At 44.2% G+C, this 15,000-nt stretch overlaps 1 protein-coding gene across 1 annotated transcript in view; it reads right to left on the minus strand.

Annotated features, from left to right (window-relative positions):
• Positions 1 to 3,355: 3,355 nt before the first annotated feature.
• Positions 3,356 to 15,000, minus strand: part of LOC143299597 (uncharacterized) — a 34,311-nt gene continuing 22,666 nt past the window's right edge. Inside the window, exons 9-11 of the mRNA XM_076612884.1 lie at positions 14,419 to 14,589; positions 5,928 to 6,101; positions 3,356 to 4,888 (exon numbers count right to left, since the gene is read on the minus strand). Coding sequence (XP_076468999.1) covers positions 3,356 to 4,888; positions 5,928 to 6,101; positions 14,419 to 14,589 — 1,878 coding nt within the window. The remainder of the gene's footprint in view (positions 4,889 to 5,927; positions 6,102 to 14,418; positions 14,590 to 15,000) is intronic.

Below are 15,000 nucleotides of genomic sequence, written 5' to 3' on the forward strand. Positions count from 1 at the left end.
CTTTGTAAGGTTTGTAACATGTCTGAGATTGGGGATGAGTTTCGTCTTATAATGGAATGTCCCAATTATGATCAGTCACGAAATAGATACGTTCCTAAAAATATTTGTCTCCAAAATCGGTTTTTAATTTTTGTAATATGCTCAAAGGAGGAAAAAAAAAAAAGAAAAAAAAGCTGTACGTAAGATGATTAGATTTGCTACACTTTTGGAGTTAAAAGACATTAATTTTGTGGTTTCTCAACTTTTATCGGTGACATTGTTGTGTAGTTGGAAATGTTTGTTCTGGGCATGAAAACATTATTTTGCAGTAACCCTCCATACTCCAACAGGAATGAAAGGATAATTAAAACTTGAAACTTGAAACGTGTGTGTGCGCGAGCGCGCGTGTCTGTACGCTTTGACATCTTCGTGAAACTGAGCTAACACTCCTGCAGGTTTCGTTGCGAGTTGGATGTTGGCGGGGAATTGGAGAATCCTGAAATCCAGTTGAGGAAACGAATCAGAGTTTAGCACTCTCACTTTGCTTTTGGCCCAACTGCAAGCTTATGAGCGCTGAGACTGACCACCAAACAACTATGACAAACAATGTGGAACTCTCACAAACTTCAGTCCGGGATCACAGAGATGGTTGGGGGGAAAAACAAACAAAAAAAAAACCACAGGGAAGCAACAGTACAGCGGAGGAAAACGTACTTGTTGAGGTAATAGTGTATAGAACCCTCAAAAAGAATGCATTGAGGGGAACAAACAGAACGAAAAGGAAACAGGGTTGACTGTACACGGAACCCAAGTGAAACACTTCACAACGTCGTGCACCAGTTTGCACAGTGACATGGAACTGTCGGCACGGCCCGATGACACACACACAGTGGATTCGAACCCGGGGGCTAGTACCACAGCGGGGTATGAAAGGCACAACATGTGGGTGAGACATCTGTTTCTGTGTCATCTGGTGAAACAGGAACGTGCAGGGTGTCCATGATGTGTGACGACGATCGTTGCAGCGTGTGGGAAATAAGCTATCCTTTTTTTTTTCATGTTGGAGAGACTACCTGACGTGGTTGTACTTCCATGCTTGCTTTCATAATCTCCACCCCTGATGTCACAAATACAAGTTATAATTCACTCCTAATTATCACAAACATGTCATATTCCATCCCTAATTGTCACAAACACAAATCATAAACCACCTCTAATTGTCACAAACACAAATCATAAACCACCCCTAATTGTCACAAACAAGTTATAAACCACCCATAATTGTCACAAACACAAATCATAAACCACCCCTAATTGTCACAAACACAAATCATAAACCACCCCTAATTGTCACAAACACAAATCATAAACCACCCCTAATTATCACAAACACAAATCATAAACCACCCCTAATTGTCATCAACAACTGAGTTATAGACCACCCCTAATTGTCAAAAACAAGTTACAAACCACCCCTAATTGTCACAAACAAGTAATAAACCACCCCTAATTGTCACAAACAAGTAATAAACCACCCCTAATTATCACAAACACAAATCATAAACCACCCCTAATTGTCACAAACAAGTTATAAACCACCCCTAATTGTCACAAACATGTCATAATCCACCCCTACTGTCAGAAACACGTCAGAATCCACCTCTGATGTCACTGACACATCGCAATCCACCCCTTCCGTCACCAACACGCAAGAGACACTGGCTGCTGTGCTGGGTGGGTGGTTGAGCAGGAAGGTCGGCTGAACACTCCCAGCTACATTTCAGTGAAGAGGGCTGACATTCCACGGTGCGGTTCCAGTCTCCCCAATGTAGACTGCAGCACAGCGCAGTGCAGCACAGTACAGCACAGTGCAGCACAGTACAGCAAAGTGCAGAACAGTGCAGCAGAGCACGACACAGTGCAGCACAGCACAGCACAGTACAGTACAGCACAGTGCAGCACAGCACAGCACAGTACAGTACAGCGCAGCACAGTACAGCACAGCGCAGCACAGCACAGTACAGCGCAGTGCAGCAAGTTCAAGTTTGAGGAAGAGAGCCGAGAAGGTTACAGGTCGAACAAATCCAGCGATGGCACACACACACACACACACACCAGGAAATATCACGACTCTGACCAGTAAACCCATCCATTGACACGAACAGTCGGTGAACCAGTCGGGATGGTGTCACAGATATAAGTGCAGGTGAATAAAACGACTTCCTCGTTGCCTGTCAAATAACGTGGGTGTGAGTGAGGGCCTTGTGTTTCTTGGGTATATTGCTGGGAGCGATGTCTGTTGAGCCACAGAAGAAACAGAAAACAAAACCACCACCGTTCTTGCAGTCTCAAACACTCTTACAATCTCAACCGTGGCTTTCACTGTTATTATTTTTTTTGATTTGATTGTTTGACGTCTATAATACAGGAAGGCAGGCAGTGCAAATCTTGTCCATTCTCCTCATGGGGGTATTCTCGGTTAGTCAGCGGACACACACACACACACACACACACACACACACACACACACACACACACACACACAGAGCAAGCCTCAACACAATTTTTTTTTAGAAAAAAAGGGGGGGGGGGGGATAATCCAGTATGAAGACAGGGATTTTGCCTTTCTTTGAAATGGAACAGGACCCGAACATGATCACTGCAGGCAGTGTGTAGAATGAAGCCAGTCTGTGCTTTCTCCTGTGCAAAAAGTGGAAGATACAAAGCGAACAGCAAAGACAGAATTCCACAGAAAAAAACAAAGAAACGTTTCCTTTCTTAAGTGGGCCAGGGAGTCTTTGAAAGAAAGAAAGATAGAAGAGACAGACAGACAGACAGAAAGAAAGAAGAAGTGTATACATCGATGCTGGAAGATACTGAGACTGCAGGCAGGTGAAGATATGGAAAACACGAGGTCTTTGTGTTATGTCCGAAAAGAAAAAAAACAAAACAAGACCCACCCCACCAAAACCAACATCCCACCCCCTTAAAAAAAAAAAAAAAAAAAAAAAAATCGTCAACGACAGAAATCCAAATTCGATGTGAAACAGCATTCCGCCGGATGACAGTGGCTGTGGAGCTGATGAACTCTCTCCCCTCTCACCGCCATGACGATGACAGCGACAAAGACACACACAACACCTCTCTCCCTCATCACTGGCCAGGGTCTTCGGAGAGGTGTCCCAGAACTCACCCGGTCACCGTCCCGGAGCCAAAACAAGGCAGTAAATGGCCGTGGCAGTTGGGTTCTTGTTGTTGTTGTCGTTGTTGTTGTGTGCAAAACGATGCTGTCAGTGTTGACATAAGAGACGGGTCAGGTCTGGAACTGTCTGTCCTCCCTGTTTCCGGGGATATGTTCTGTGCTGCACGTGCCGGGTTAACTGGCACCGCCCCCACCACCCCCCTCCGCGCCTTCAACACCGTCACCACAGTCCTGTACCACGACGGTACAGGGCACTTGCTGTTGTTGTTGTTGTTGTTGTTGTTGTTGTTCTGCACGTGCGTCCCCGTTCTGCGTGGCCTGCCCCCCGTCCCTGTCGCTGTGCGGCACTGAGGCGTTCAGCGCGGCCGACACAGCGGCAGCGAACTCTTCTCTCACCCCTGCTCCCCCACCACCCGCGTCCTTGCTGCCGGGTTCCGCTTCCGGTTTCCGGGGCGGGCCCTTCCGCCAGCTGTTCCGGCGGCTCTTGACCTCCACGATGATCTCCTGCTCCGCGTCGTCCAGCTTGGCGTCGCCGATGATGAGGTCGTCCACGCCGCCCATCTCCAGCGAGTGCTTGTAGTCGTTGTAGATCCGCTCCTCGCAGATGTCGATCATGTCCCGCGGGCTGAGGGAGCCGCTGGGGAGCACCGGGAAGTCGCCTCCCACCCCGCCCAGACCCACCTCCGGTAGGAGTCCAAGCATGGGCGACAGCACCCGGAGGTCCGGACCGCCCTCGTAGGAAGAGCTGGAGGTGGACAGCTGGTCGGCCAAGCTGTGTTCGTCAGGGCTGGACGAGGACGACGTCGCCGACAACGCTCGTTCCGCAGCACCTTCACCCCCGCTCCCTCTCCTCCCTTCCTCCTCCTCCTCCTCCTCCTCCGCGCTGCCCGAGTCATCCCAGACCTCCTCCTCCTCCTCCTCGTCCTCCCCCGCCACCTGCACCACCACGTCCGGCGTGAAGCTGAAGACGTCGGGCCCTCGGGTCTTGACGCCCGGGGAGCGGTCCACGAGGGGCAGAAAGGGGCTGGTGCTGAGGGAGGCTCGCTCCTCCAGGATGGGCGACGGGAAGTTCCTCCTCTGCGGGGACGTGGCCGAGTGGAAGGACGTGAAGCCTCCGCCCAGCATGGCCAGCGCCGAGATGCCCAGCGTCCTGTCGCTGGGAACCACCTTGGAGGAGGAGGTGGGGGACAAGGGCGGGACCACCTTGCTGACCACCTGTGACGTCACGGCGGGGTCCGGTTTGGGGAAGGAGGGGGAGATGAGCTCTCCCTTCTCGTCCTCCTTCAGCTTCTGTTTCTTCTTCTTCTTCCCGCCCCCTCCTTCCTCCTCCACTTCCTCCTCCTCCTCCTCCCCTCCCAGCACCTCCTCGGGAACCGTCAGGGTGGACAGAACGTCGGTTATCGGCACCGGAGACTTTCGTCCCGGCACCGACAACGTCACCGCCACTGCCGCCTTCTCCGCCCCTCCTGCCCCTCCCTCTTCCCCGCCACCACCCCCCTTCCCCTCTGCTCCCTCCTTCCCGACAGCAGTGACGCTGACAGCGGGGGAGGCGGGGCAGGGCGGCGGGAGGCAGGCGCTGCTGTCCACGAAGATCTGCGAGCAGCTGGAGTTGCCGTCGGGGAAGATCTGGGCCGAGATGCTGGAGTTTCCGTCCAGCAGGAAGGGCGTGGAGCACACCGAGTTGGCGTCGGGCACCACGTGCGGGCCCTGCATCATCCCCACGTGGGCACGTGAATCCACACGCACACATACGCACATACACGCGCGCACGCACGCACACACACACACATTGCATGTGCACAACACACACACATATTGCACAACACACACACACACATTGCACAACACACACACACACACAAATACACACACACACGTTGCATAACACACACACACACACACATTGCACAACACACACAAACACACACACACATCACACATTGCACACACACATTGCACACACACACACGCACACACACACACACACACACGCACGCACGCACGCGTACACACACAAACACACACACACACATTGCACACACACATATTGGACACACACACACACACACACACAGGGGGAGAAGGTGGGGATTTAATGAGGAGAAGAGGAAAAGTGGAAAATAACAAAGGGACGGATTAAGACTTGAATTAAAAGAAAGAAAAAGAGGCCAGTTATAATCATTATCGTCACTGTCATCATCATCACTATCACCACCATCACCATCATCATCACAATCACCATCATCATCATCACCATCACCATCATCACTATCACCATCATCATCATCACCACCACCACCACCACCACCACCACCACCATCATCATCATCATCATCATTTTTACGCTGTCTTCACCAGCACGTAGTCCTCAGTCATACCCGGGGTGACCGCTCCGTCCGTCCTCATTATCATCATTATTATTTTTATCATTATTATCATTTTTGTGCTCACATGTCTCTTTCGTGTGAGGCGCTTTGAGCCCATTGCACTGGCCACAAAAGTACAATATAATAATTATGATAATGATAATATTATTATAATTACTTTTGACCTATTATCATTATTCTTTTATTCTTTTTGTTATTATTATTATTATTATTATTATTATTATTGATGTCCCCACCTACACGTAGAGCTCTGTGATACCCGGGGTGACGAAGCCCCACATTCAACCCAGTCCGCCCTCTTCCTCCTCCTCCATCATCATCATCATTATCATTATTATCATTATGGCTGATCTCTTTACCTGCACGTAGAGCTCTGTGATACCCGGGGTGACGGAGGCCCACATTCCACCCAGTCCATCCTCAGGGCGGCAGGACATCAGGTCAGTGTTGGCCGGACCCAGCAGGCTCTCTCGGTCCGACGTCCACCCGTTTAACCCGTGGGTCTGCCGGATGTACCCGTTCGTCGGGGTCTCCTGCGGTCAGTAGTATTATTATTATCATTATCATTATGGGTGTTTGGATGTAGCTTTGAAACATTGTCACCTGTTTATACGTAGCTTTGAAGTATTGTCACCTGTTTGTATGTTATTATCTCCATTATGGTTGTTTGTATATAGCTTTGAAGTATTGTCACTTGTTTATGTGTAGCTTTGAAGTACTGTCACCTGTACATACGTAAACTTGAAGTATTGTCACCTGTGTATATGTAGCTTTAAAGTATTGTCACCTGTGTATATGTAGCTTTGAAGTACTGTCACCTGCTCTGAAGAATTGTCACCAGTTTATATGTAGCTTTGATGCATTATCACCTGTTTATATGTAGCTTTGAAGTACTGTCACCTGTTTATATGTAGCTTTGAAGTACTGTCACCTGTTTATGTGTAGCTTTGAAGTACTGTCACCTGCTCTTGAGAATTGTCACCTGTGTATATGTAGCTTTGAAGTATTGTCACCTGTGTATATGTAGCTTTGAAGTATTGTCACCTGTATATATGTAGCTTAGAAGTATTGTCACCTGTATATATGTAGCTTTGAAGTATTGTCACCTGTATATATGTAGCTTAAAAGTATTGTCACCTGTATATATGTAGCTTTGAAGTATTGTCACCTGTATATATGTAGCTTTGAAGTACTGTCACCTGCTCTGGAGTATTGTCACCTGTGTATATGTAGCTTTGATGCATTATCACCTGTTTATATGTAGCTTTGAAGTACTGTCACCTGTTTATATGTAGCTTTGAAGCATTGTCACCTGTTTATATGTAGCCTTGAAGTATTGTCACCTGTTTATATGTAGCTTTGAAGCACGGTCACCTGTTTATATGTAGCCTTGAAGTATTGTCACCTGTTTATATGTAGCTTTGAACATACCCAGCATGCAAACCCCCGAGAACGGAGTATGGCTGCCTACATGGCGGGGATAAAGACGGTCATGCACGTAAAAGTCCACTCGTGTAGATACGAGTGAACGTGGGAGTTGCAGCCCACGAACGAATAAGAAGAAGGAGAAGAAGAAGAAGAAGAAGGAGGAGGAGAACTTGAGGAGAAGAAGGAGAAGAAGAAGAAGAAGAAGAAGAAGCAGAAGAAGAAGAAGAAGAGAAGCAGAAGAAGAAGAAGAAGGAGAACTTGAGGAGAAGAAGAAGAAGAAGAAGAAGAAGCAGAAGCAGAAGAAGATTGATTGATTGATTGAATCGTTAATGGGTAAAGAATTAGGCACAGTAAAGGCCTTTTTACAATTCTGCCCATTTAACGACATAAAAAATAAAGAACGAACGACACAAAACATAAAAATAAAGAAATAAACTGAAATAAAATAAAATAATAAGAACGACGAATAAGAATAGGAACTTGAATAGTCTATTAAAGGTAACAAAGCGATGAAAAACTGGAACAATTGGTACATTACATGTACATAGGTACTTACACACACACACACACACACACGCGCGCGCGCGCACACACACACACACACACACACACACACAAAATTATAAAACAAGCAACAAAGACATACGTACACATTCACGCCCACACACTCAAACACACACACGCACTTACTGTTCACACATACACATACATTCAATTTTTCATTCATCATGGCATGGCAGCTAGTGGACTGAGTACAAGCAAGCATTTGCAAAAGACCGCGAGTAGGTTAATCAAATGTATCGAATAGAAATATTCTTATCTTAGTTTTAAAGAGAGATATGGCTGGAATTTGACGACATGTCTTTGGAAGCATGTTCCATTCGATGCTTCCATTAAATGAGAGACTCATCTTAAATAAATCAATTTTAGGCTTTGGGACAACAGCTCTATCTGAATTACGTTGGAACTGGAAACAAAATAACGATTTTAAATATTGTGGGCATGCGTTATGAACAATTTTATGCATAAGAATCAATGTGTTATATCTAATAAGTAGATGAACAGGTAATATTTGAAGTTCTTTGTACATATTGTGCACAGATCCACCTGTGGTATTTACATGGTTAATCATCTTAATGGCACGTTTTTGTAAAGAGCAAAGTGGCTTTAATGTAGAAGGAGGACATTTACCCCAAATAATCGAGCAATAGCTGAGGCGAGACTGGATATAGGCAAAGTAAAACACACGTCTAGAATGATTATCAAGAAAGTGTTTGATCTGTGATAATTGGAATACACTAGATGATACTTGTTTTATGAGGCAATGAATATGTTCCTGCCACGAAAGATTTTGATCAATAGTAATGCCTAATAGCATATGCTTAGTAACTTGTTTGATAGTATTATCTTTATATTTTATGTTAAGTTGTGCTTCTTTTATGTTCTGTCTTTTCTGACGAGGACAAATTAACATGCATTCTGTCTTTTCAGGGTGTACGACCATATCATTAGCGTCACACCAGTTTTCGACAGATTTCATGTTGGCATTCAGGTGATAACTAATTTCGTCAACATTGTGACTAGCATATTGTATTGATGTATCATCAGCAAATAAATCACAGATTGCATGTTGAATTGATAAAGGTAGATCGTTGATATACAAGGAAAATAAGAGAGGGCCTAGAATTGACCCCTGCGGTACTCCTCTTGGAACATGCCTTTTGGAAGAAATAAAGCCACGTGAATAGACAGCCTGAATACGGTTTTCTAGGTAAGATCTGAGAAACAATAAGCAGTTATCGTCAATACCATAACATTTCAATTTTTGAAGCAATATTTCGTGATTGATTAAGTCAAACGCTTTTGTAAAATCAAGGAATATCACTCCAACCACCTTGCTTTTATTAATATCACGCAGCCATGCATCAGTTATTCTACATAAAGCGGTTTCACAAGAATGGTGCTGTCTAAATCCTGACTGATTGGTATAGAGAAGCTGATATTTTTCAATAAAGAATGTAAGACAAAGGTGTACATGACGTTCTAGAACTTTGAGACAGAAGACAACAATGAGATTGGTCTGTAATTATTGACATCATTAGCATCACCTTTTTTATGCAGGGGAATAACCTTTGCATATTTAAACTCTTTCGGAAAATGATTTTTGGATAGACAAAGATTGAAGAGATAAGTAAGAGAATCGGCAATATAAGGTGCAGATAGTTTTAATATTTTTGGACTAATGCCATCGAAGCCACACGAGTTTTTATTTTTTAGCGATACTAAATAAGATAAGACTTCATGAATAGACATTAATGGAACAGAAAACTTTGTTTTTATATCTTTATTATGACAGAAGTTTTCTAAAATGCTGAAATCAAAAGAAGTGTGTGCACTGTCATTTGCGATTAATTTGTTTCCAATGTCAGCAAAGTGATTGTTCAGTGTATCAACAGGAATGAGACATTCCGCATTTGAATTGTTTGGTTTGGTGAGTTGGTGTATAGCCTTCCATATGGAGGCTGTGTTGCTTTTGTCTTCGATTAGCTTACGAAAGAAAAACCGTTTAGACTTTCTGATCATGTATTTGACAATATTACGTTTCTTCTGGTATTCTTCGAATGGACCGATTATCTTTTGATGGTCTCTGTCATCCATTGCTTGAAAGATATCTTGCGTAAGCCAACTCGGAAGAATTTCCGACTTGACTCGTCTCTGAATTAAAGGGATATGTTTATCAACAACATGCAGTAACGTTGCAGTCCAAAAGGAAAGGGCTTCTTCTGGATTAGTAAAGCTATAAATGTTAGTGAAAGGTGCAGAAATGAGGTCTGATTGAAAGGCGTCCAGATTAAAATGTTTAAATGACCGAAATGTGACAACAGTATGACCTGTTTTGGGTATTTTGAAACCCTTTTTTCCCCATGTAATGCAGACGGCATTGTGGTCACTTACGCCAACATTCGGCACACAAATTTCTCGAACTGATGTTAGATTGGATGTATAAATATGATCTAAGAGCGTTCTAGTTTTTTGTGTAACTCTGGTGGGGGAATCAATACACTGATGGAGATTGTAAGACGTATAGATGTTGTTCCATCGGCTATGACGCTGAAAAAGATCTAAATTAAAGTCACCCAAAATTAATACTTCTTTTTTTGAAAGCCAGGCGCTGTCCATCATTTCACAAAAATCGTCATACCACTTGGAAAAACTCTTAGGATGTCTGTACAAAAATGCTATAAGGAGCGAATCTGTTGATTTATTTTGGGATTGAACTTCAAGCCACAGTGATTCAACATCTGGATGATGTAGGTCATTACGAATTCTGTACGGAACGTTATTTTGAATATAAATGACGATACCACTTTCTTTAGATTTTTGAGGATTTTTCCGAACAATATTGTAACCAGGAATAGAAATAGATTTGTCATTAATGTGAATGTTCGTCCATGATTCAGAAAAGCCAAAGATATGGAATGGTTTATCATTATTATATATCATCTTCGATACGTCTGTCATTTTGTTGACCAAATGACATATGTTTAAGTGACCTACTCGCAGTCCTTCACAAACAGGCCAGTTCGAGACATTAGCAGGACTTGACATTAGTGCATAATAAAAAATACTACCTAGATTTTCGAAATGCAGTTCTAGTAAGGGAAAGTGCTGAATAATTCAAGCTGAGAGAGAGAGAGAGAGAGAGAGAGAGAGAGAGAGAGCGAGCTTCTATGTCCGCGTTGATTTGACGCCAAGGCAAGTCTCTGGGAACGTCAACGATGCAAACTGAAACTTCCATGGCGATGACAGCTTGCAGGGGAGGGGGAGGTGGGGAGGTGGGGTGAGTTAAGTTCCCACAACGTCATGTACGATCTGGGCTGATCGTCAGTCATCTAATTATTTATGATACAAGAGATTGTATCGAGGGGTGAGGTCTGAGAGCTGGGAATTGGTCTGTTTGTAAAGAAGGGTTGAAGAGTGGTACAGATTTAACGGGGAAAGGGTGTGTGGTATGTTGGTAAGCATTGTGGAATGATGGTTGTTCTGGTGACAAAGAATAGCAGTTTCCAAATACTTTGTTTGAATAATGACACAAGTTGTTGGAATAGTGGTCATATTGACTATCAGCAGCAGCTGGCTGGAAGTCGTACTGGTCTTGATGACAGACAGCAGGATTGGGTGGAGGGTCGAAGTGCTGTGTATGTGAGGCCATGGGGAACAGGTCCTGATTAGCGTCTGGTGGAAAGTCGTGGCGCCGTGGCTGCGTGATGGGAAACTGGGCCTGATGAATGGCTGGTGGGAAGTTGTGACGCCATGGCTGTATGATGGGGAACTGGTCCTGATGCATTCTAGTAGCACCGGGTGGAAAGCTGAAACGTTGTGGCTGTGTAGGCATGTAGTGCTGGTCCTGTAATGGATGAACAGGGAACTTGCGGGGTTGGGTCGGCTGACCGTTAGAAAAAACGGGCCTCAAACGATGATATGGACCACCCTGATGAATGTATTTCCCACGGAACCGGCGTTCTTGATTAAGTGTTAATTGACTGACAGGATGCCTAGATGCATGTTGATGGTGGTGTGTATGACAACCAGTCAGCCATTTGGGTTTCTGAGAAGTGTTAGGAATTTTTTCAGTTTCTGAAAGACGCTTTTCAGTGAGCTGTAGATTGTGGGCCAACTGAGCAGTTCCTTTTTTACTCAGATGGATATGATCTGAATAGAGGGTACCATCTGAAGGTGATCTGAAGGATGGCATATGATTTATGACTGGTACTCCTAGGCGATGGCATACACTTGACAGGGTTCTGTTTGACGGGAAAATAGCGTTGTTGAAGTTGTGATTTCCCTTTGCCGGAACAATGGAGCTCATGTGAATGGATGCCCTGGGGAAAAACGGTGAATACTTGATATGAGTTTGTTCCATGTGTCTTCTTCGATGCGACTACTTGAACAGTCGTTAACACCGACATGGACAGTGACCAATTCAATACCTTTGTTTTCACCCAAAGAGTCAAGCCATTGTTTCAGATCAGTGCTTGTCATTCCAGGTACACAAATTTTAAAAAGATAGGTACCGGGCGTTGTGATCCTCCTAGGGTTTATATATCTGATGACAGAGTCACCAATTAGAACCCTGGTGGCTCTTTCTGGGATTGTAAGTTTAGATAAAGTGTTCAGAGCAGATCGCTGTGAGCCTTTAGATTTGACATTGGAAGAAGATTGAGACTGTGGATCACCATCGTCGTGGTGTTTGGTACGGTTTGAAGTGCGACGAGTTTTGAAGGTCTGGAAGTCGGTGTCACAGGGCACGTTGTCACTGTCGACATGCTCGAGATTAAGAAAACGATTCGAAGTGGTAACATTTGCAACATGTTCAGTGATTGAAGCTGATCCATTTGTCTGTGTGGATGATGTTACGAGTGTCTTAGATGTGAGACTGTCTAGTTTTGATTGTAGAGAGTGTATGTGAGTTTTCATAGCATCATTATCACTCAACACAGTGTCGAGTGTTTTTTCCAGCTGGGCAATTTTCCGAAGCACTCTTCTGAGATGAATGTTATCAACGTCTTCTGAACAATGATCAACCAAAATATTCGAAGAAAAATTAGAAGGCTTTGAACTTGTTAGCTCTGGGAAGGATGTATCAGAAGACTGCTCACTGCTCTGGCTCTGGCTCTGTGGTGGACTTTTCTCAACGAGCTCAGAACTACTGGCGTCTTTTGTATCAGAAGAAGAAACAGATACATTGTCCTGTACAGTCTGTGTGTCTGAAGTTGAATTGATGACGGGGACGAATGGGCGTGGTGGTGACGACAAAAAAGATAAGTGAAGTGAAGCTGATGTGTCATGTGGATGAACCATCTCTCCATTGTTCACAGGCCCACCAGAAGCTGGTATATTGCTCACGCTGGCAGAATGTGGACATATCAGAGTGAGCGCGGAGGAGTGGTCGTTCTGGGCTCCTGTAGACCTTTCTGGTGATGAGTTAGACCTTTCTGGTGATGAGTCAATCTCTTCACTGCCGCCAATCATCAGCAGTGGTTGGTGTGACTGAGGAACTTCAGCACCAATATTCAGCTCATGGAGTTGAGCAGGGAGAGGGATGCCCTGGATAGCTGTCTCGGATGCCTCTCTACCTGCATGTTTGTCATAAAGATCCTCCACTAATGTCTTGAGGATTCTGAACTCTTCATTGACCCAGGGTGTGCAGCTTTTACCCTGGATCAAGACTTTGTTAGTAGAGTAGTAAATGGTAATTTTCAGTCTCTGGTCATTGTGAAAAAAGATGGTCACTTTAGTAAGTGCCAGACCGTCACTGTACGGAAGGGCTATTGGGCCAGCTGAAGACCTTTCTTTTTCAAGGTCACACGGAAGATCATTTTTGCCACCCTTATCCTGATCTTGCCAGGTAACACGAAATCCAGGCACACTTGGAACTTGAATATAATATCGGAGAAGAAGTGTTCTCCTCCAGAGTGCTAGACATCCCCGTTTTGTTGTGAAAGTCACTTGCCTAAAAGGATCAAGTGTATGTTTAATTGTATGAAGAGATGGAATTGAGACACTACGTTTGTTATGTTTTGTCATTTTAGTCATTTTAAAAAGTTAAAATGGTTTAAATAAAGACTCAGACACAAGATATAATAGACAGGCATGGTGCTTGCGTCAAAATCGAAGAAAACATGAAATGACGTTAACAGTTCGGTGTCTCACAATGGAACAATGTGGTACAATGTACTACACGCTTGGGCCGGGCGTTTCCAAATTCTGACGTCACGAAATCGGCTCTAAGTCTTCGGAAAAAATAAAATAAAAATTATAATAATGAAGAAACGCAATTGTAGTCATAAATCAAAACCTCAGGAGTGTAGATCTAAACCACAAAATAACATATTTGCATGAAATGTTCGCAACGATGAAATGAAGACATTTGTGGATGAGACGGAAGGATAAAAGTCCGCGCGTAATTGAACTGAAGTAAGTGTTCCAAGGGTAAATTGACTCACCAACTGATGAAACGTTTGAAAGAACAAGATAAGAAATAAGCACTGGCACAACGAAGTTATAAAAGTTCACACCAACGAAGATGAGTGAAAAATTAGAATCAACAACTTTCACATAATAAAATTGCTCGAAAACTAGGTAATATCAAAATTAAGCACAGAGCTCACGCTCACAGTCTATTGTATCAGCCATATTGAACCGGAAGAAGAACTAAGGCATACCACATCCACCCGGAATAAAATACTCACCCCAGAACATTGATTGAACAGAAGAAGAAGAAGAAGAAGAAGAAGAAGAATTGATGTGGAACCCTGCAGGACAGACAGTTCTGAGCACAGCACAGGTAACCCCCCCACCCCCTAACCCCCCCCCCCCCCCACCCAGGCCCCCCCCCACACACCCCCCCCACACACACACCTGCAGGACCCCTGCGGCCAGGATGAAGGGCATCTCGTCAGACGGGATCCACTTGGAGGAGCGCGTGCTGCGTCGGTTGTGACGTGGCCTGAGCGAGTTGCCCCGCCTCCACCCCGAGGGACGCGGCATGCACAGCACGTGCAGCAGGGACACGCTGAAGGTCAAGGCCACCTGTCACGGATGACACACACACACACACACACACACACACACACACATTGAAGCTGGATGTTAACCATCTTCACTGATAAGCATTACTTTGTAAGTTCTCCATCAATTTACAATCTCAGCTTTGTGTTTTGGCAGTCAGAGTTGTCGATCGAGAGTACTGTTGAGCATATGTTATTGGCAAGTTGGTTTTGGTTATTTAGTAAGTATCTATTCTTTCATTAATCTATTTATTTATTTTGTTTGTTTGTTTGTTAGTTACTGATATTATCATTATTATTATTCACATTATCATTATCATTTTTTCTTTCATTTCATTATTCTTGATCTTTAAAAATTTCTGTCCTTATCTCTATTTTCATTTATGTATTCAGTTATTCATCTGTTTATTCATTTATTTATTTATTTCTCTCA

Source organism: Babylonia areolata, chromosome 25, assembly GCF_041734735.1.
Source record: "Babylonia areolata isolate BAREFJ2019XMU chromosome 25, ASM4173473v1, whole genome shotgun sequence".
Lineage (NCBI taxonomy): Eukaryota > Metazoa > Mollusca > Gastropoda > Neogastropoda > Buccinidae > Babylonia > Babylonia areolata.